The sequence below is a fragment of the Ictidomys tridecemlineatus genome, chromosome 1, assembly GCF_052094955.1.
Source record: "Ictidomys tridecemlineatus isolate mIctTri1 chromosome 1, mIctTri1.hap1, whole genome shotgun sequence".
In the NCBI taxonomy this organism is placed as follows: Eukaryota; Metazoa; Chordata; class Mammalia; order Rodentia; family Sciuridae; genus Ictidomys; species Ictidomys tridecemlineatus.
This window is the reverse complement of record NC_135477.1, coordinates 103,394,778-103,415,040: the sequence shown is the minus strand read 5'-3', so window position 1 is coordinate 103,415,040 and position 20,263 is coordinate 103,394,778. Positions and strand designations below refer to the sequence as shown.

Genomic DNA, 20,263 nt, shown 5'->3' with positions numbered 1-20,263 from the left:
TGATAAATTTGGCTCTTACTTGGGTAAAAGCCCAAAACTTGTTTTGATGTAAAAGCTCTTATTTCCTGCAGTTTGTAATATTTTTAGTCCGTTATCTAATACAGGGCAGGTTGATGGCTTTAGGAACTTGGGGGCCACTTAAGTATTCATTAATGTCTCAAAATTTGGACAGCAGAAAGCTGTCATTATCAATAGTGTTTATTTTATTTTCAGAATGTTATGTCTGTTATTTCTTTTTCTTCAATAGTTCATTATTAATAATCTTTGCTAATTATATATTCAAAAACTTAAATTATTTTAATATGAAACTTACTTCTTATGATGTTATTTTGATTAGAGTACATCCTCTTATAATTCTTTTTATCTCTTTGTGTTTTCTTTGAACATAATACATTTCCTTAATCTTGTAAAATACATTTCTTTGAACATAATTACATTTTCTTAATTTTTCTTACTTGTTTTGTGGTTTTGGGATCCTCCTGTTGCTGATTTTTTCTTTGTATTTTTGTAAGAACTCTTAATGAAATTTTTCTTTGTATTTTTATAAGAACTCTTAATGAAATTTGTTTTCTAAAATTTAAGGCATTTCCAGTCATACAAGGATAATTCATATGACCTTGTCCTAGGTGTCAGAAAGGTTTTAAACTTAGTAAAATGTTGGTTGGTTGTAGTTTTTTTGATTGAAGTAACTCCCATTTCTAAGGCCATTACTTTTGATGATCTCTGTAGTAACCCAGCTGATCCTGCTCTTTGGTCTCTATTATCCCGAGTTGTTGCTCAGTGTGCTCAACAAAATGCAAAGGTGAGTAGTGTTCTAAATTCTGGAAAAAAACATAACTTATGATATTGTAAACATAATTATACTGTATAGCATTATTTTTCTGAAATATAATAAATACAGTGAAGGGAGTTTTGTCATTTAACAAAATGTTCCATTATTCATACAAGTCCTAGACTGAGTTTTCTCCTTGTACTGTTGTACCATTTAGGGTGTTTTGGAAGCTACAAAGAAGTTGGAGGTCTTTTTTGAACACATATGTATTGTGTTAATGCCTATATGTTAAAGTAATGTTCAAAATATAATAAACATTAGCTATTATGGTTTTAGTTTCTGTACCTGCTTTATCAGGTGTTTGGTGGCTCTACCAATGTAGAGCCTGAGGTTTCTAGACCAGCCAGGGTACTTTTATCTGGATTACAAAGTCATTTGAGACTTTACCTCTAATTTATACCTTTGAGTCTCAGCTATTCTATTATAGATCCTTTTCTCTTATCCTTATGTACCACCTTCCTTGTTTGAGCCCTAGGCCTTAACTTCTGTCCCACTAGGACTCATGTCCTTCAAGGTGACAAGTAAAATTTGTTAACAGTCTGAAAATGGCAGTTATCAGGGATAAAATAAACCCAAATTAGACCCAAAAGTTTGTGGTTATTACTTTTAAAAGTAACAAAATCAGTCTGAACATTGGAAATAGGGAAAAAATGGCAAAATGTAATCTTTCCTTTTTCCTTTATTCTATGAGAAGGAAACTTAAGGTTTTCCTTCTTGTATTATATTGTTGGATCCAGAGCTAGATGTTTTGTTTCTATTTGATTCACTTGCATCTCTAGATTCCAGTTTTCTCTTTTTCAGTTTTGGCCCAAGTCCTTAATGTCTTGACAGTTATTCAATGCCTTTAAGAAATTTGTTTTAAAAATATTTTATCCTAGTACTTCTCAAACTTTAATATGCAATAAAATCACCTAGTAATTTCATTAAAGTACAGATTCTAATTTAGTAGTTTTGAGTAGGGCCTTATATTCTGTGCATTTCTAACAACCTCCCAAGGAATGTTAATGCTGCTGATATGCAGATCATGGTTTGAGTATCAAGATTTTATCCTATAGTTTTAGTTATTTTTGATAGATGCATAGGTTCATAGAACCCAAATGGTCATCATTATTAGACACTGGAATGAAGTGTCTAATAATGTGACTAAGCGTTTTAATATATTGTCATATAATTTCAACAATTATATGAAGTAAGTGCAATTATTGTCCACTTTATAGAGTAGGAAATTTGAGATATAGAAGGTGACTTGTGCAAAATCACAGTTAGTAGTCGTTGTGACAGGATTTAATTCAAGCTTTAATTCCCAAATCCTTCTCCTGTTGTACTATGTTGACTTTTTTCTTTTTAATCTTTTGTTTTATTTCAAAATATTTTAAAGCTTATGTTTTAGGCATTTTTAATGTACAGAGTCTGATACACTTCTGATATGAAAGGTACAGTATACATCTGATATAAAATGAAACCATTCTTATAATTCACTTTCTTTTCTAAAAGTAAAATGTTGAATTTTTAAAATTATAGATTTCAAATTGACCTTATGAAAACTTTCATGATGTTGCGTATATGTACATATACATATACATATATGTATATATATATTATTTTGGATATTGAGTTGATTATTGTAGCAATGGTAAGCTTCATGGTGCTCTCAGACTTAGTTATTCATTTTACTAGGGACTATGGAGTTTTTAAAATACTATGTATTTTTGTGGTATAAAATCATACTAGTTTATCTTTGTATTGTTCTCTGTCTCCCTTTCTTTCTTCTATACTCTCTTATATTATTATACATTTATACATGTGTACATTTGTTTGGTGCCACTGTAAAATCATGTAACTTTTGAACCTTTGATGAGTATTTTAATTGCAGAGTTGAAATGATCACAGTATAAAAGGTTTTCTCCCATAAAAATATTAAACTGTTCTTTTAAAGTAGTAATAATAAATTGATACTTAAGGGATTCAGAAGTTACAAATGAAATAAAATTGAATCTTTCAAATTATTATCAGTTTTAATGTTTACTATTTCATAAAAGTTTATGCATTTGTCTAATCAGTATTTTCTCTTACAGGGGGGTGCTGTAGCAGGAAATGTGGCTCATATTCTGGACTCAAATCATGGAAAGGTTAGCTTACGCTAGAACAATGGAAATTTTTAACATGTTAATTAATGATGAAATAATAAAATAAAAATTTTCATAGCTTTTTGGTCAGTTTGATCCTTTTCTCTTATCTAGAAGGCATTGCTGTACACTGCAATAAATCAGTTGGCAATGGGAAGCAGTTCAGCAGAAGATGAAAAAAATATTGCACTAAAGACTATACAGAAGGCAGCTCTCCTTTCTCCAGGTAAATATATTATAATCCATTTAATTACTTCAGATTCTATCAATCTTGCATTTATGATCTACAAGAGCAAAACTTGTATTTCCATGAAATAAGATAAAAGGGAATTTTAAGACAATGTCTTAGTGCATATTATTTGCTTGTTCGTATTTGGTTACTGATAATTAAGAGGATTTAATTATCAAAACAGGCTTAAAGGGAATGTGTGTTTAAAGATACTTTATAACTTTGTAACTGAAAATCAAAATTATGAATTTTCAAGAAATAGTTTTACTTCTATTTTCTATATATATATATATGTGTATATATATATATACACACACACACACACACTAAATTATGTAATAATGCTTAGTTATTTTTATGTACAGGTGTGTGTCTTTGTGGTAACTGTTAGAAATGGCAAGGTCATGGCCTTACCCAAGCTAGCTGTTATTAGTTCCAACCAGCTGTGTCATATATTGCCATTGACAATAAAGGTAATGAGGAATTGCATATGACTGCTTTTGTGTATTTCCATTACCACTACTGAAAAATGTCTTAGAGGAATGAAATTTATAGCAATGTAAGTCTATAAGGTGAACTACACATATTATTATTTTAAATATGAAATATCACATCAAACAATTTCTTACTCTCAGAACATTTGAAACATTTTTTAGATCAGTATTCTATTGTTTGGCCAGGCAGTATTGGGATGCAAATTATACAAAGTAAGTTCAGTGTTTGCAATAAATTGTAATGGTCCTAACTAAGCTGCAAGATATCTTAATATTTCAGGGATTATTTTATAAAGCAAGTAAATAGACCAATGCATGTTATATTTTCTTTCATTTTGACATGATTAGACAAAAAAGAGACCTAAACATTTGAATTTGTCTATGATATATATTGACAAGTTTCTCTTGTTAGAGGTGTTCTCAAGTAAATACTAGATAAACTTACTCTCAAGAATTCTTATTATGTCTCCAACATGATAGAAGATCTGTTAGTCTTTGATTATATAAATGACATAAACTTTAGGAAGGTGATTGTCCAGATAAGGTCCTTTCTAGTGATCTCTGATATTTCCCCACATTACCTGGAGAAATACATACTCGAAGAAAGCAAAATCATCATGTAAGATGTTTAAAACAGGGACCAAGTAGTAAAGCGTGCATAACTTGTTTTTGGAGACCAATAAAAGTGAATATAATTATAATTAGTGTAGTGGCTATATATCTAATTCTTGAGATCTTTAGTTAAGCAAAGTACAGATTTTACCATAAGGAATGTTTTCAGGAATTTAAAGATAACTCTTTATAAAGAGTTTAGAATTGAATGGAAGAAGATCCAATTTCTGCTAAATTTATGTTTCTAAGAGATATTTTTAACTTTTAGCAATCTGTATTTAAAGAGTTTCAGGTTCATAGTTTATATATTTTTTCTAGTATCACTTTATTTCACAGGGAATTTGCGTTACTGATTATCTATGGAAGAGTTCATGGAACTAGGGCTGGGAATGTCGCTCAGCACTAGAGTGTTTGCTTGGTGTGCGTCAAAATCCCCATCACCACCCAAAAATAAAACTAAAAAAGAGTTCATGGAATTGGCAGTTCTTCTGTATTGTGGCAGAGGAAATTGCTCCCCACTAATGTCTGTCCCCTAACCAGAAATATTAACTATAGAATACCTTAAGATCCCCATGGACTGGGGCCAGGACTCAATGGTAGCACACTTGCCTGGCATGAGTGAGGCACTGCATTCTATTCTCAGCACCACATGTAAATAAATAAAATAAAGGTCTATCAACTAACTAAAAAATATATATATTTTTAAAAAATCTTAAAACAAACAAACAAACAAAGATCCCCAAAAGGCCTGTTGATTTAATCTTAGGAGTTAAGTCAGTATTCAGTCTATGTCAGATGTAATTATAGGATTTTAGACCTAAGGGCGCTTCAGCCAATGGATAGTTCAGTTGCCTTGTTTTACAGAAAAATGAGTCCCAAAGGGAAAGCCATACTGTTAATTTGTGACATTGCTAGACCTAAACTCCAGCCCTGAAACTCAGATCATTTTACAGTAATTAGTTGTCATTGTACATTCAAAGGGCTGGTGCTCATTTGTTTATTCTGGAGTTTGATTATGTCTTCTGTTACTTAAAAGGAGATAGTCACTATCTGGGAAGAAATTATTTTGTAATATGGAAGTATACATTTAATTTTTTGTGAAAATTTTTTTTAATCTTGCATAAGATTTTTAATGATTTTTGTATTATGAGCAATAATACTGATCACCTATAAGTGAAATAGGTATATAGTGCAGACATTTGATAGGAGACTTATTTTGGATGGTCTAGTGAAATAGAAAAAAATAAAAAGAAAGCTAAAAGGTATTGTTAAAAGACTATGTTGTTAACTAACACCTCCTGAGATTTTAAAGTTATCCTTTTGTTTTTTAATGGTAACAAGACAAAAGTATTAACTGATGAAGTAAACTGCAAAATAGGATTTTTAATAGTAAAAGACCAAACAAATTTAAAAAACAAACAAAAAACATAAGTTCCAAATCTTCTTTCAACTGTTTATTTTTTCAACTAATTTCCTTAAACAGAGTTTATACATCTAATCTCTTTCTGTTATCACCTCTTCAACTCACTATCAGGTGTCCCCTCTCACCTGAAGCTGCTGTCCAAGTGAGAAGGAAGAAAAGATCAGATGAATGAAGTGATACATAAGTGCATAAATGCCTTATTTGTAATGATGGAGTGTCTGTCATGCCTTCTTGGTAGAGAAGAGATAAAATGTTAGCCTTTGCTTTGTCTCATCCTTTCCTAAGAACTTAAAATCTGGGCTGGGGATATGGCTCAAGCGGTAGTGTGCTCACCAGGCATGTGTGCGGCCGAAAACTATAAATAAATAAATAAATATTAAACCCCCCCCCTCTTTCTCCCTGTTTAAAAAAAAAAAAAAAAGAACTTAAAATCTGTGTAATCTTGTTTATCCTGAGTGATAAAAAGGAGCATCTATCTGAGCTTGTCCTTGGTGTCTAGTGAAAGGGAATGAAATTGCCCCTTCCACACACTTCACTCTAGGTATCTGAGTTGACCGGCTTTTGAAGAAGAAGAGCATGATAAGATATTTTTCCTCCTCTAATGTTCTGGAGGGGGGGGGCGGGAATCTTTATTTACTTATTTATTTTTGGTACCAGGGATTGAACCCAGGGGCACTTAACCACTGAGCCACATCCCCAGCCCTTTTTTAATATTTTATTTAGAAATGGGGTCTCGCTGAGTCTTTGAAGCTGGCTTTGAATTTGTAATCCTCTTGCTTCAGTTTCCCGAGCCACTGGGATTACAGGAGTGTACCACCAATAGTAATCTGTTTTCTGAAAACAATTTAGTTTTTGTTTAAGGAAGTGAATTTTTCTGAGTATATAGTTGATTTTTATTGGGGGGAGGTGCTACTTAGAATTCTTATTCTAAGTTTTGATAGCTTTTTGACATAATGTTATTAACAATCCTTTTAACTATGTTTCCTGTATTTAGGTGACCCTGCTGTCTGGGCTGGACTGATGGCAGCCTGTCATGCTGATGATAAGCTGGCTCTAGTGAACAACACTCAGCCAAAGAGGATGGATTTATACTTGGCACTGTTATCTGCTGTTTCTGCTTCAAGTAAGTTTAAAGAAGCATTTTAAAAATACATGATTTAATTCAGGTTCCTCAAATGATTAAATCAGGAACACAAATAACTGAGCATATATTGTTATAAAATGTGTTCATTAAAGAATTCATAGTTGTTAGGCTGGGACTATAGCTCAGTGGCAGAGCACTTGCCTAGCATGCATGAGGTACTGGGTTTGATCCTCAGTACCACATAAAAATAAACAAATGAAATAAAGGCATTCTGTCCAGCAACAACTACAAAAAAAAAAAATCACGGTTTTAGCTGTACAGAAATGTGATGAGTGTACTGTACTTTTCTAAATAGCTTTAAAGTCCATTATATCTGGAAGCTGAGTCTTTGTTGTATAGCATTTACCTGTTTTGAGACTTAGCCAGTGTTTGGGGATTCAGGTGACTTGGAAGTCTTTACTGAAACCAGTTCTAAAAGTGTACTCTGATTCTTCCTGGGAAAATTGGCCAGAGTAGCTGTTAATCTCCTCAATGTCACTTATAATTCTGCAGATCTGTTCATTGAAAAGTGATCTATAATTAACATCTTATATAATAGCATAACGTATCATTTTTTTGTCTTGGGACAGTAGTTTTTCACTAAATTAATTTTAGATTATCAGTTATTTTTTTGGTAAATGTTAAAGATCATTACTGCCTCTCTCTTAGGAACTACCAGGGCAAATTTTTAAAAAGTAGGTCCTTCTTTAGTGGCATTGTAAGATTGAAGTATTTTAATAATGTGAACTTAAAGTATAAGTCAAAAATATGATACAGTCTCACTAAGTTGCCCAGACTGGCCTTGAACTTACAATTCTCCTGCATCAGTCTCCTGAGTAGCTAGAATTTACAGGTATGTGCTACCACACCTGGCCTTGTCTTCCATTGTTTTTTTTTTTTCCTTTTAGTTTTAATTCTTCACTTTATGTGATTCCATTTTGTCCCCATTTTTAGTTTATCAGTTATACTTCTTTTATTTTTTATTTATATATATTAAGTTATTGCCCTGGAGTTTGCAATGTATGCTTAAAACTAATCTAAGACCACTTTCAAATAACACCGTACCACTTCATGGGTAGTATGATAACCATATAATAAAATATCCTAATTTCTCTCTCCTGTCCCTTATATCCCTGTTGTCACTCATTTTGCTTACACATGAGCATTTATCAGCATTCATACACACATGCACTTAAGCATACATAACTTATGAAATTATTGTTATCTTTTTTTTTTTTTTTGGTACCAGGGATTGAACCCAGGAATGCTTAATCACTTATCCACATGTTTTATTTTGAGACATAGTCTCTCTAAGTTGCTGAAGACCTTACTAAGTTGCTGAGGCTGACTTTGAACACATAATCCTGCTACCTCAGCTCCTTGAACTATTGGGATTACAGATATTCACTACCATGCCCAGCACTATCATTATTTTGAACAAGTATTATCTGCAAAAACTAAGCAAACAAAAAGACTTATGAGCTTGGGAATATCGAACCCGATATTTAAATAATCTTTAATGTAAGCAATGCTGTTATTGTGGTATATAAGTTATTTATTTAGGATTTAACATGTCCTTTTGACTTGGGTTTTCTCAAGTAATATTCTGAAAAATTTAGGTTCTGAATGTAAATAACCGAACTAAGAAAATATAAAATTAAGAGTGAAGACTATCACTGTTCCATTGGAACAAACTATAAAAAGAGGTATGGGACTGGGGTCGTAGCTTAGTGGTAGAGTGCTTACCTAGTATGTGTGAGACACTGGGTTCAATCCTCAGCACCACATAAAAATAAATAAGTAAATAATGTATATAAAAAAAGAAGAGTATAATTGTGTTTCTTAAACTTTTATCAAAGATGTTCACTACCTACCTTTCTTCTAGGCACCAACTTCTCAGTCATTGGGAAGGAAAAATGACCTATTTTCCTATTTCCCTGAAACACAGAGATTATACCCTAAAACAGAGATACATACGTAAATACATGCATGCATATGCATCTCCTTCCATATACGTATACATAGAAAGTTTCTTTGTCTTTGAAATTAAAGCTGTTTTTATTTGCAGATATGATTATGTACATAGAAGCAGTTTAGGAAATTACCAAAAAAAAGCCACTAGAACCAAGAATTAAGTTCAGTGTGTTTACAGGATGCAAGTTCAACACAACAAACTTGATAGTATGATTATATATCAGGGACCAAAAGTTGCCATTAAAATAAGCTACTTAGGGCTATGGTTGTGGCTCAGTGGTGGGGCACTTGTCTCACATGCGTGAAGCACTGGGTTCGAACCTCAGCACCACATTAAATGAATAAAGAAAGATATTGTGTTCATCTACAACTAAAAAAAAAATATAAAATAAGCTACTTATACTCCTTATAAAAATATATCCTTATCGCATATAAAATATTAAATATGTAGAGATAACAAAATATGTGTAAGTCCCATATACTAACAAGTACAAAATACTGTTGAGAGAAATGAAGTACACAAATATTAATAGATCAGAAGATTCAGTATTTTCAAGATGCCAATTCATTCTAATTTTTCTTTATGGGAGATAGTGGTTTAATGTGTTGCCTTTCAGGGTAAGATTTGTATTTTGTTAATTAACAAACTATTTCCAGTCTTCTGTAAACTCTGAAGATTCTTATTCCTCCTTTTGATTTTTTTTTTTTCCTGGCCTCAGGTAGTTTTCCCACAGTTGTGCTGATCATTTGTGAGCTAAATAATTGAGGAGTCTTTTTGTGGATTTCTGGAACTCTTTTTGCAACTGTCTCCTCCCTAGTACTATGCTCTAGAACTCTTTCCTGGTTTTCCCAGTTCATCTCTTCTATTTAGGGAGTTTTTTGGGCTCTACTGGGGCTCATCTTATTTGTTTCCCCTCTCACAAAGAGCATTGTTTTGCATAGATTGATAACTGAGAAAACAGTTAAACAGAAAATCAGTAAAGAGGTCTTAAAGACTTGAAAAAAACACTGTCAACTAACTTGACCTAACTGACATTATTATTATTATTGCACTTTTATTTTTTATTTTTTTTTAAAGAGAGAGTGAGAAAGGAGAGAGAGAGAGAGAGAGAGAGAGAGAGAGAGAGAGAGAGAGAGAGAGAGAGAATTTTTAATATTTATTTTTTAGTTTTCGGCAGACACAACATCTTTGTTGGTATGTGGTGCTGAGGATCGAACCCGGGCCGCACGCAAGCCAGGCGAGCGCGCTACCGCTTGAGCCACATCCCCAGCCCCGCACTTTTATTGATCTATTTCTTCTGACAGTTAAATGTACCCTTCAAGTGCACACTGAACATATACCCAAATAAATCATATTATGGACTATAAAACAGGCCTCAATAAATTTAAAAGTGTTCAGATTATATAAAGTATGCTATCTTAATAAACTGGAATTAAATTAGAAATAAACTGGAAAGTTCTCAAATACTTGGACACTAAATAACATATTTCTACATAATCTAGATCCAAGAACAAGTCAAGTGGAAATTAGAAGAATATTTTGAAATGAAAATAAATACAGCATATCAAAATTATGCAAAATTGCAAAGAACTACACAAATGGAAAATTTTAACATTAAGTGTCTATAGTAAAAAAAGGAGAAGCACTTTCTTGACATCAGTGATCTCAGTTTCTACCTTAAAATCTAGTGGATGGTGATCCATAATGGAGGGGGGGGAATGGGAAAAATGGAGGAACGTTGGGCAAAGGGGAAGGAGGTATGGGGGCAGGAAAGATGGTGGAATGAGATGGACATTATTACCTTAGGTACACGTACAATTGCACATATGGTGTGACACAACATCATGTACAATCAAAGAAATGAGAAGTTGTGCTGCAGTTGTGTACAATGAATCAAAATGAATTCTGCTGTCATATATACCTAATTAAAATAAATAAACAATAAATAAACAAACAAACTAAAAATCTAGAAAAAGGAATAGGAAATTAAATCCAAAGTAAACAGGAAAAAATAAAGAGTTGAAATCAAACAGAAAATTAATGAAAAAAATGAATTCTTTGTAAATCACAATAACATCAATAAACTTTTAGCCAGATGGATCAGGAAAAAGAAATTGTTAAGATACAAGTAGAATAATAAAAAAGGTGAATAAGCACCTTGAGCATCTTTATGCCATGACATTTGATGACTTAAGGGAAAGTGAACAAATTCCTTAAAAGACAAAAAGCTTGCTCAAGAATAAATAAATTGAATAGCTATATATCTATTAAGGACATTGAAAATGTCACAAAGAAAATTCTAGGTCCAGATGGATTTCACTTAAAATACTACTAAGCATTTAAGAAAGAGGCAATACCAAGTCCATACAAATTCTTCCAGAAAATCAAAGAGATGGGAACTCTTTATAATACTCTCTATGAGGCTGGCATTATTCTAATACCAAAACCAGACAAAGGCATTACAAGAAAACTACAGAACAACATTACTTACAAACGTAGATGGAGAAGTTCATACTAGAACTTCAACAATTCAAATCCAACAACACATGCAAATGATCAAGTGGGGCTTGTTCTTGAATTTGAAAATGAATGTAATTTACCATGTTATCACCTGTGAAAATGCCAAAGTGTATACTATATACTATGTGATTTCATTTATGTGACATTTTGTAAAAAGCGTATTGTGACAGAAAATAAATGAGGAGTTGCCTGGGGACAGAGAGAAGGTTAAGGTGAGATTGGATGATCTGGAGAAATAAATGATTACAAAAGGGACAGGGGGAAATTTTTGATAATATTGAGTATGTTCATTATCTTAATTTGATAATAGTTCAAACATAATTATGTTAGGACTTTCCAAATGGTATACTTTGAATATATGCACTTTATTTTACTTTAATTATATTGCAGTAAATCTTTTAAATATTTTCAGTGAATTCCCTGTTTCTGTGGCTACAGTGATTTTTTTTTTGTTTGGATCATAATTATGTGGCCTCCAGTTATTTAGCCATAAATACTTGTGCCATGAAACTTTTCAAAAACTTGTCTCATGTCAGCATAATCTATGGTATTTCACTACTATATGTAAGTTTTAAAAATTTTATATTCGTAGTACTTTCTGCAACTATTTATTCCCTTGAGGATGTATTATAAATTACAGAAGAAAGTAACAGTGATATTTTTTGTTTACAGTTAAGGGCAAGGAATTTCTTGAAAATTATAACCAATCTCTTGAAAAGTGGTCTCTCTCACAAGCTGTCACTGGTCTGATAGACACAGGAAGAGTATCTGAAGCTGAAGCTCTCTGCACAAAGGTATTATTATATAATTATGCATTGAACTTGTGGATTCTTATTTTACTCTTTTTTTTAAACTTAAAAATAGCTTCAAAAATGGAATGTGTGTTATTTAAAGAGCATATAGTGGTGGTGATTATGATGATAGCATTCAGAATTTATTGATTTCTTGCTACAAGTCAATCTCTCCATTTAACATTTTGTATTTGAGTTTTGCAACAATCCTGTGATGTAGGTATTTATATAATAAACATTTTTACAAGTGAGAAAATTAAGGCTTAAAGAAAGTAAGCACAGGGGTTCACAGCTAAAAATAGTGTTGCAGTTTGAACTCATATTTGACTCTAGGACTCCAGCTCTTAAAAAACCTTTTTTATTTTAGTTTTTGGGTACCATTAACGAGGCACTGTTTTCCTTTGATTTTTGATTGTTCCCTTCAGAATGCTGTGTTTTTCAGGATTCCTTCATTTTTCTTCCATTTTTCAAGTTCTTAGCCACATAGCATGAAAATTGATGAATGGGAACTGGAACTAATCCCTCACAAGTAATGTTTTACATGTCAGGATTATAGGGCTATCAACTTGGAGGCTCTGTGAGTAAATTCTTAGCATTTTGCCTAGCACATAATAGGGATCTGATAAATATTTACTGAATGAATGAATTAATAAATCTACTCAGAAATAAAAATTAGTAGTTGAGAGTTTTAACCATGTTTTTTCTTGGAAACATTGTTTCATGAATGCTTGCCAGGGATATTGTGTTGTTTTTTGAAATGAGGTTTTTGAAAGAATAGTTTTAAATTTTACAGAGAAAGAAAAATGGACTTGCTAACCCTCTGAGAAGCAGAATAATTACATTTTTCTTCTTCATGTAAGGAATTCCATCTGAGATAAGTTCAGGACAGGCTGTTACACCAGGAGTGTTTATTCATCATGAACTAAAAGTTGCCTTGTGCTCTCATAGAATCAAGAATGATATATGGTGGCTGGGGTTGTGGCTCAGTGATAGAGAGCTTGCCTAGCATGTGTGAGGCACTAGGTTCAATTCTCATCACCACATATAAATAAAATAAAATAAAGGTCCATTGACAACTAAAAACATACTAAAAAAAGGGATCTATAAAAAAAATGATGTATGAACCTTTCCTTGGCATTTTATCGTTCCCATCTCTTACTTAGAAGAAAGCAATCCAGATACATTTTATAAATATGTCTGACTATGAACTAATGAATAAAAAAATAGATAAGCATGTTTTTGAAGGCCAGTTCATTCTTTTGTTTTTTTTTTTTTTTTTAAATAGTAGGTTAATGTTTCACCTTCAGGGTCAGGTTTGCAGTTTCTTAACTAACATAATATTTATATTTATTTACAGAGTACTGTATTATAATTCAAAATATATATAAATATATATATGAATAAAAATAAATATAGTTATAACCAAATCAGGATAACTAATATTCTCATCTCCTCAAATATTATCATTTTTTTGTGCTAGGAACCTTCAAACTCTTATTTCTATATGTTAGTGTATAAATAATAGCTCAGGAAAATATGGAAAGGGGCTATTTCTTTTACTACCAATGATTAAGAAGTCTGTGCCTAGAAGAAAGGAATGTAGTGGACATTGTAGTTTGAGAAAGAAGCACAATTTTGCCTCTTCTTATATGGTATAGTTTATTCCAGTGGAATGGTGATAGCCTTCGCTCTTAATTTTATATTTGCTTAGTTAGGTTATTTACATTTAGAACCTAAATTTTTCAGGATATTTCCTCAGAAAAATCTGGTTGAAAGGACATATTAAATCTCAAATAAATGGCATATCACGTTACTTAAAGATTATTTAAATATAAGTTTTGACCAATCAAATATAAATTAAGAGATAACTGAAAGGAAGTCTAGTAGAGTAGGGGAAGGAGATGGGAAGGACAGAGAGAAGGGAATCAGGGGAATCATGAACTGAAAGTGATTTTCATGTATGTATGAGTTTGTCAGGATGAACCCAACTACTATGTATAAGTGTAAAGCTCTGATATTTTAAAAATGCATTAAAAATACAGGGTTTTATATTCCTAAACTAGTTTGTTTATCTATCTATCTATCTATCTATCTATCTATCTATCTATCTATCTATCTATCTATCTATTTATTTATTTATTTTGGTACTGGGAATTGAATGCAAGAGCACCTTACCACTGAGCTACATTTCCAGTCCCTTTTATTTTGAAAGAGTCTCTCTTAAGTTGCTGAGGCTGAACTTGTGATTTTCCTGCCTCAGCCTCCTGAGTTGCTGGGATTACAAGTGTACACCACTGTGTCCAACATATTTATTTAGCTTTTGCAATTGATTATTCTATAAGAAGAGTTTTAAATTAAGAAAAAATTCCCCCCAACATGGAGCATAGCTTAATTTCCTTGTACTTACATCACTTAATAGCCTACATGATGTATTGCTATTTGTGGTTTAATTTTTAGAATTTAAAAAATAACCCGGATCAGCCAGCTATTATATTACTTTTGAGACAAGTTCAGTGTAAATCACTCCTGGAGTCACAAAAGCCACTCCCAGATGCAGTACTTGAGGAACTTCAAAAAACAGTCATGTCCAACTCAACTTCTGTTCCAGCTTGGCAGGTAAGTTCTCTACTTTCTTACATGAGTTCTAAATTAAAATGCTTCATGAAACTAGTTGAAGTTAGGGATATACCCTTTTTTAATTTAAGTCTTGCTTTTAAACATATGTGGTAATCTTAAGATGTAAATTGTATTATGACTAGAAAACCAAGGGGCTTAAATACTAATTTAGTATCTTGTTACTATAATGCTTCAAAACTTTCTTAATTATGATTATAAATTTTCTCAACTTCAAACAATGGTAAAGACACTATCTTTTACATGGGGCTAATGCAGGAGAGGTAAAGATGTGTTCTAAATATTTCTATAATATTGGTACTTTCTTAACTCTGTCTTTAGAAAGGATATGTGTAGTTTTTCCCCTGGCTACTTTACAGGTAACCCATATCCAATATGTTAATAGGTACTTACTGCTTTTAGAGAGAAATTTTCAGGATTGATGCTTACATCAATAGATTATTTGCTCTTTCAGCTGTCTCTGATTACCCATAGTCACATACACAATAATCACTATGTCTTTTTTTCTTATTGATAATAATATTCAAAAACATTAATCATTTAGTTTAGTTTTTGTTTCTTTCTGTGCTCCAGAGAAACAGAGACTTCTGGGTACAGATTTATTTTGTTTTGTTTTGGGATTGAACACAGGAGCACTCAACCACTGAGCCATATTCCCAGCCCTATTTTGTATTTTATTTAGAGACGGGGTCTCATTGAGTTGTTTAGCGCCTTGATTTTGCTGAGGCTGGCTTTGAATTTGTAATCCTCTTGCCTCAGCCTCTCAATTTGGGGAGAATTGACACAGTAACACTCTGTTGATTTTTTTTTTTTTTCTGTTGGTGATTGTGGTATATTTCTCAGTTTAATTGTTTGATATTTCTCTTTGCAGTGATTTAAAACATATAACCTACAGTTTTTTTGCACTTTTTATTGTTTTTCTCGTTCATTATAAGGTGCTTTTCCTTATATGTTAGCTCCATACATTTAGAAATTCAGTGATTTTTTTTTCCTATATTAACTCTAGTACCTTGCTAAATTCACTTATTCTTTGGAATGGTTTTGGATTTTGTACAACCAAAATGAATGTGTTTTGTAAATAATGTTTTACTTTTTTCTTCCCAATATTTACACATTGGTTTTTTTTCTTGCATTATTGTACTGTCTAGAACCTCTAATACAATATTAAATAAAAGTAGTGATAATATTCTTGTCTTATTCTTACCTTAGGGTAGAAATTATTTACCATTTCATTAATAAGTATGGTGTTTGCTACAGGTTTTTATAGATTTTTTTAAAATCAGATTAAAGAAGTTCTCTATTCTGAATTTGTTGAGAGGTTTATTTTTTAATGATATGGAATTTTATTAAATGCTTTTTTGACATTTGATAGAATGAACTTTTCAAAAATCCTATTGATGTGATGGATTACATTGATTTCCAAATGTTAAGCAACCTTACCTTCTTAGAATTAGCCCTATGTGATAATGATGTTATGCTTTTTATACATTGCTGCCATCATTTTGCTAATATCTTGTTTAGAATTTTCATACTTATATTCACAAGAGAAGTGGACCTGTAACTTTTCATTTCCATAAGGTCATTATCATGTATTGGTATCTATGATTTTATTTTGTGAAAGCATTTATATATGAGTATTATTTGTTTCTTTACAGAACGATTCACCATTAAGGCCATTTAGGAATTTGGTTTATGAGAAATTTTTTAATTATAGGCTAAATTTCTTTATTATACATAGGCATCTATATATAGAGATGTCATGTTTCATTAACATTGGTGAGTTGCATAGTTTTTCCATTGCATTTCAATGTCAGATTTATTGGCATTAATTTGTTCATTGTCCTCTACTGTCCCGTTCCTTATGACTAAACACTCAGGATCGCTCCAGATGAACTGGGCTGCATGAAATAACCACATAAGAGAGAGAGATACCTTTTTCTTTGGGGTCCTGTGATGGATCCTCTGACCTTAAGGGTCTGCAGAAACAGACAGAGAGCACTTGCTGAACCCTTTTATTGAGGAAGCAAGAGATATCATTCAAATGAGGCAAGAAGTCAGGTTTCAAGGTGTTGAGTCTAGCGTGGTGATGTCTGCTGTTGACTGACATCTTGGAAGGCCACACCCAAAGGCAGAGCAAGAGAAGGGGACACACAAAGGGAGTTTCCATGAAACAGTCTATCCCAAACAGGGCAAAGGGGTAATATTACAAAGGAATAGGTGAATGTAGCTCATCTTGCATCTGAAGACATGCCCTCAAACTTACTAGACTGGGGCAATGTCCAGGTTACTACAAGATGTAGTGACTGGTCAAAGCCTCTCTACTTCAGGATGGAAGGCATGAATCATTCAGAGGGCTCCCCACAGTCTACCACTGAGCTACCTCTCTAACCCTTTTTATTTTATTTTGAGGCAAGGTCTTACTACATTACTCAGGCTGGCCTCAAACTTGTGATATTGCTTCAAGATTCCCTAGTGGCTGGGATTACAGGTGGGCACTGCTACACCTGGCTTTTTCATTATATTTTCTACATATTAATATTTTTTCTCTGTTATTTTCTTTGCTGTACATTCTTTGGGTTTAATTAGATTTTTCCCCACCTCTAGCTTCTCAAGATATACTTGTTCTCATATGTACCCCATAAGATTTTATATAGTGCTTTCATTGTCATTAATTTCAAATTTTTTCTTAATTTCCACTGGGGTTTCTTTAACTGATTTTTTTTATATGAAGTATTTTGAAGAATATCTAACATGGGGGATTTTCTATATATGTTTATGTTATCAATTTCAAGTTAAATTCTACTTAATCAGAATATACTTTGTCTGATTTTTAGTCTTTTGAAATTTGTTGAGGTTTGCTTTATGATCCAGCATTTGATCACGTGATAAATATTGTATGTGCACTTGGAAAGAATGTGTCTTCTGTAGTCATTGAATGTAGTCTTTTAAATATGTAATTTAAATTTAATTATTTGTTTCAGTCTTCTTTCTCCTTACTGAATCTGTTTATTTATTTATTTATTTATTTATTTATCATTGCTGAGATAATGTGTTAAAAATCTCCTATGATTCTGAATTTGTCTACTTTTCATTTCTGCCAACTTTTGTTTTAAGAATTCTGTGTTATTGGATATATACAAATGTAGAAGTGTTTATTTTAAATGGACTTTTATTGATGCTGGTGATGAGAATCAGGTCCAAGTTCCATTTTCCAGGAATGCTGAACATTGAACACCTGAGAAATGCCCAGGCAAGCATAGAAAGCAAGTTTTATTTGAAGGATAAAGCAGATATAGACTTCTCTGCAGAGAAGGGGCCCCAGAGCTGAGTGTCCTGCCCCTTTTATACTTTTTAGATTTCATTTGTTCTCATGCTCTCTCCTCCTCCTATCCTGTGCCATGATTAGTGGCCAAAAGGTAGACCAAAGGTCAGGTGATCCAGAGGTGGGAACTTAGCTGCCCAGGGGTCCAGGCAGGAAGGGAGTGGCCCAGGAGGCATTCATTAACAGTCCCTTTTATGGAGGAACAAATCCCTGGAGCCAGGTGTCCTTGACAGCAGGTGGTGGAAGGGGAAGTGTCCTGAAGGTATTAAAATTTTATTTTCTCCTGAGTCAGCCCCATCTTTGTGACCCAATCTTTACATCCCCTGCCTCATTATCATTATGAAATATTCTACCTTATTTCTTACTATTTTCTGTTGTAAAGTCTATTTTGGTTATTAATTCAGCTGTACAGACTTTCTTTTGGTAGTATTTACATGATAGATCAGTTTTTACATTTTATTTTAATTTTATTCCTGACTTGCCATCTTGGATTTTATACTTTAAAGTAGGTATGGCTAGTAAGCTGTTACTGATAGAATTGGCAGTATATTCCTTTCTTGACCTGTGATTTTTGTCTTTTGGGCACAGAACTTGCTGATAATAATAATAATAAAAAAGTTTAACTTCATCAATTCTTCAGTTTGTTGGGAATGGGGAACCAGACAGTGTATTAAACTAAAATTCTCTTCATCCTTCTCCTTTTCTGTTCTTTAGTGGTTGGCACAGGTGTATCAGTCTCAAGGAATGATGGGTGCTGCAGAAATGTGTTACAGAAAGAGTCTACAAGTAGCATCCCAACAGGGAAGCTGGAGTGGGAAACTCTCAAGTCTATTGAAACTAGCATTGCTTGCCTTAGAAATCTGTATGGTAAGATCATGTTATAATTATGTGATTAAAAACTTGATTCTTTTATCCTTTTTTATTTCATTCTTTATCCTTCTTTAAAGCATTTCAAAAACTTTATATTCATCAAAAAGAAATTTTAAAAATGAAACAAAAATGATATCACCCACATAACTTTTGCTGGGGTTTATTTCATGGAGTTCCTATTGTTTCATTGTCTTCTATTGTGATCTGTTGATAGACTTTGTATTTTCACATCTCTTGAGACAAAACAGTAACGTAAATCTATATAGGCTACAATTTGGGAGAAAAACTAAGATGAAAAATTTTAAAGTTGAAATGAATGGATAAAGAACATGTGGCATACATACACAATGGAATATTACTCAGCCATAGATAAGAATGAAAATATGGCATTTGCCAGTAAATGGATGAAACTGGAAGCTATCATGCTAAGTGAAATAAGCCAATCCCCCCAAACCAAAGGCTGAATACCCTCTGATACAGATGCTAACATACTATAAGGGGTGGGGGAGGGGAAAAAAGGTACTCTGGGTTAGACAAAGGGGAATGAAGGGAAGAGAGGGGGTGGGAATAGGAAAGACAGTAGAATGAATTGGACATTAGTTTCCTATGTTCACATATGAATACACAGCCATGTAACTCCACATCATGTACAACCACAAGAATGGCAAGTTATATTCCATGTATGTATGTATACTCCATGTATGACAAAGTATATTCTGCTGTCATGTTTAAGTAAAAAAATAAAAATAAAAAGTTAAAATAACTAAATAATTTTTTGAAAAATTTAAAATTTGAATTAGAGCAGAATATACATTTTTGTTTCTTGGTTGATCTAAATTGGAATTAAATTCAGCTATTCATCTGTGACAAAAATGACAATAATTTAACATTTTAGGCATTTCTCAATTCTACTCTTTCATTTTAAATATTTTGCTGTTATTTAAAAACTTTACATTCATCAAAGAGAAATTTAAAAAATGAAACAAGAATAGCACCACCCACATAACTTTTGCTGACATTTAAAAAAATAAGAGCAATACAGATAAGAGAATGAAAAGACAAAGTAGAAACTGGGAGATTTGTAAATGATATATCTGATAAGAGACTTATACCCAGAATACATGAAGAACTCTGAAAACTCAACATTAAGAAATACATGTGAATTCTGAAATTTAGTTAATCATGATATGCTAATGTTGATTTCCTAAGTTTTGACTAATATACCATATAATGAAATATGTTAATGCTAGGAGAAACTGGGTAAGAGTTTCATGGCAACTGTCTGTACTATTTCTACAACTTTTCTGTAAAT

General features: G+C 32.4%; 1 protein-coding gene across 4 annotated transcripts in view; it reads left to right on the top strand.

Annotated features, from left to right (window-relative positions):
- Positions 1 to 20,263, top strand: part of Skic3 (SKI3 subunit of superkiller complex) — a 99,206-nt gene that overhangs the window by 59,915 nt on the left and 19,028 nt on the right. For all 4 annotated transcript variants that reach the window (XR_005728377.2, XR_002484073.3, XM_021726903.3 and 1 more), the window contains 7 exons: positions 730 to 802; positions 2,908 to 2,961; positions 3,073 to 3,184; positions 6,711 to 6,839; positions 12,007 to 12,128; positions 14,583 to 14,741; positions 18,796 to 18,948. Coding sequence is in view for 2 of the 4 variants with exons in the window: in XM_021726903.3 (XP_021582578.2) it covers positions 730 to 802; positions 2,908 to 2,961; positions 3,073 to 3,184; positions 6,711 to 6,839; positions 12,007 to 12,128; positions 14,583 to 14,741; positions 18,796 to 18,948 (802 nt within the window). In the remaining 2 variants the exon portion in view is untranslated. The remainder of the gene's footprint in view (positions 1 to 729; positions 803 to 2,907; positions 2,962 to 3,072; positions 3,185 to 6,710; positions 6,840 to 12,006; positions 12,129 to 14,582; positions 14,742 to 18,795; positions 18,949 to 20,263) is intronic.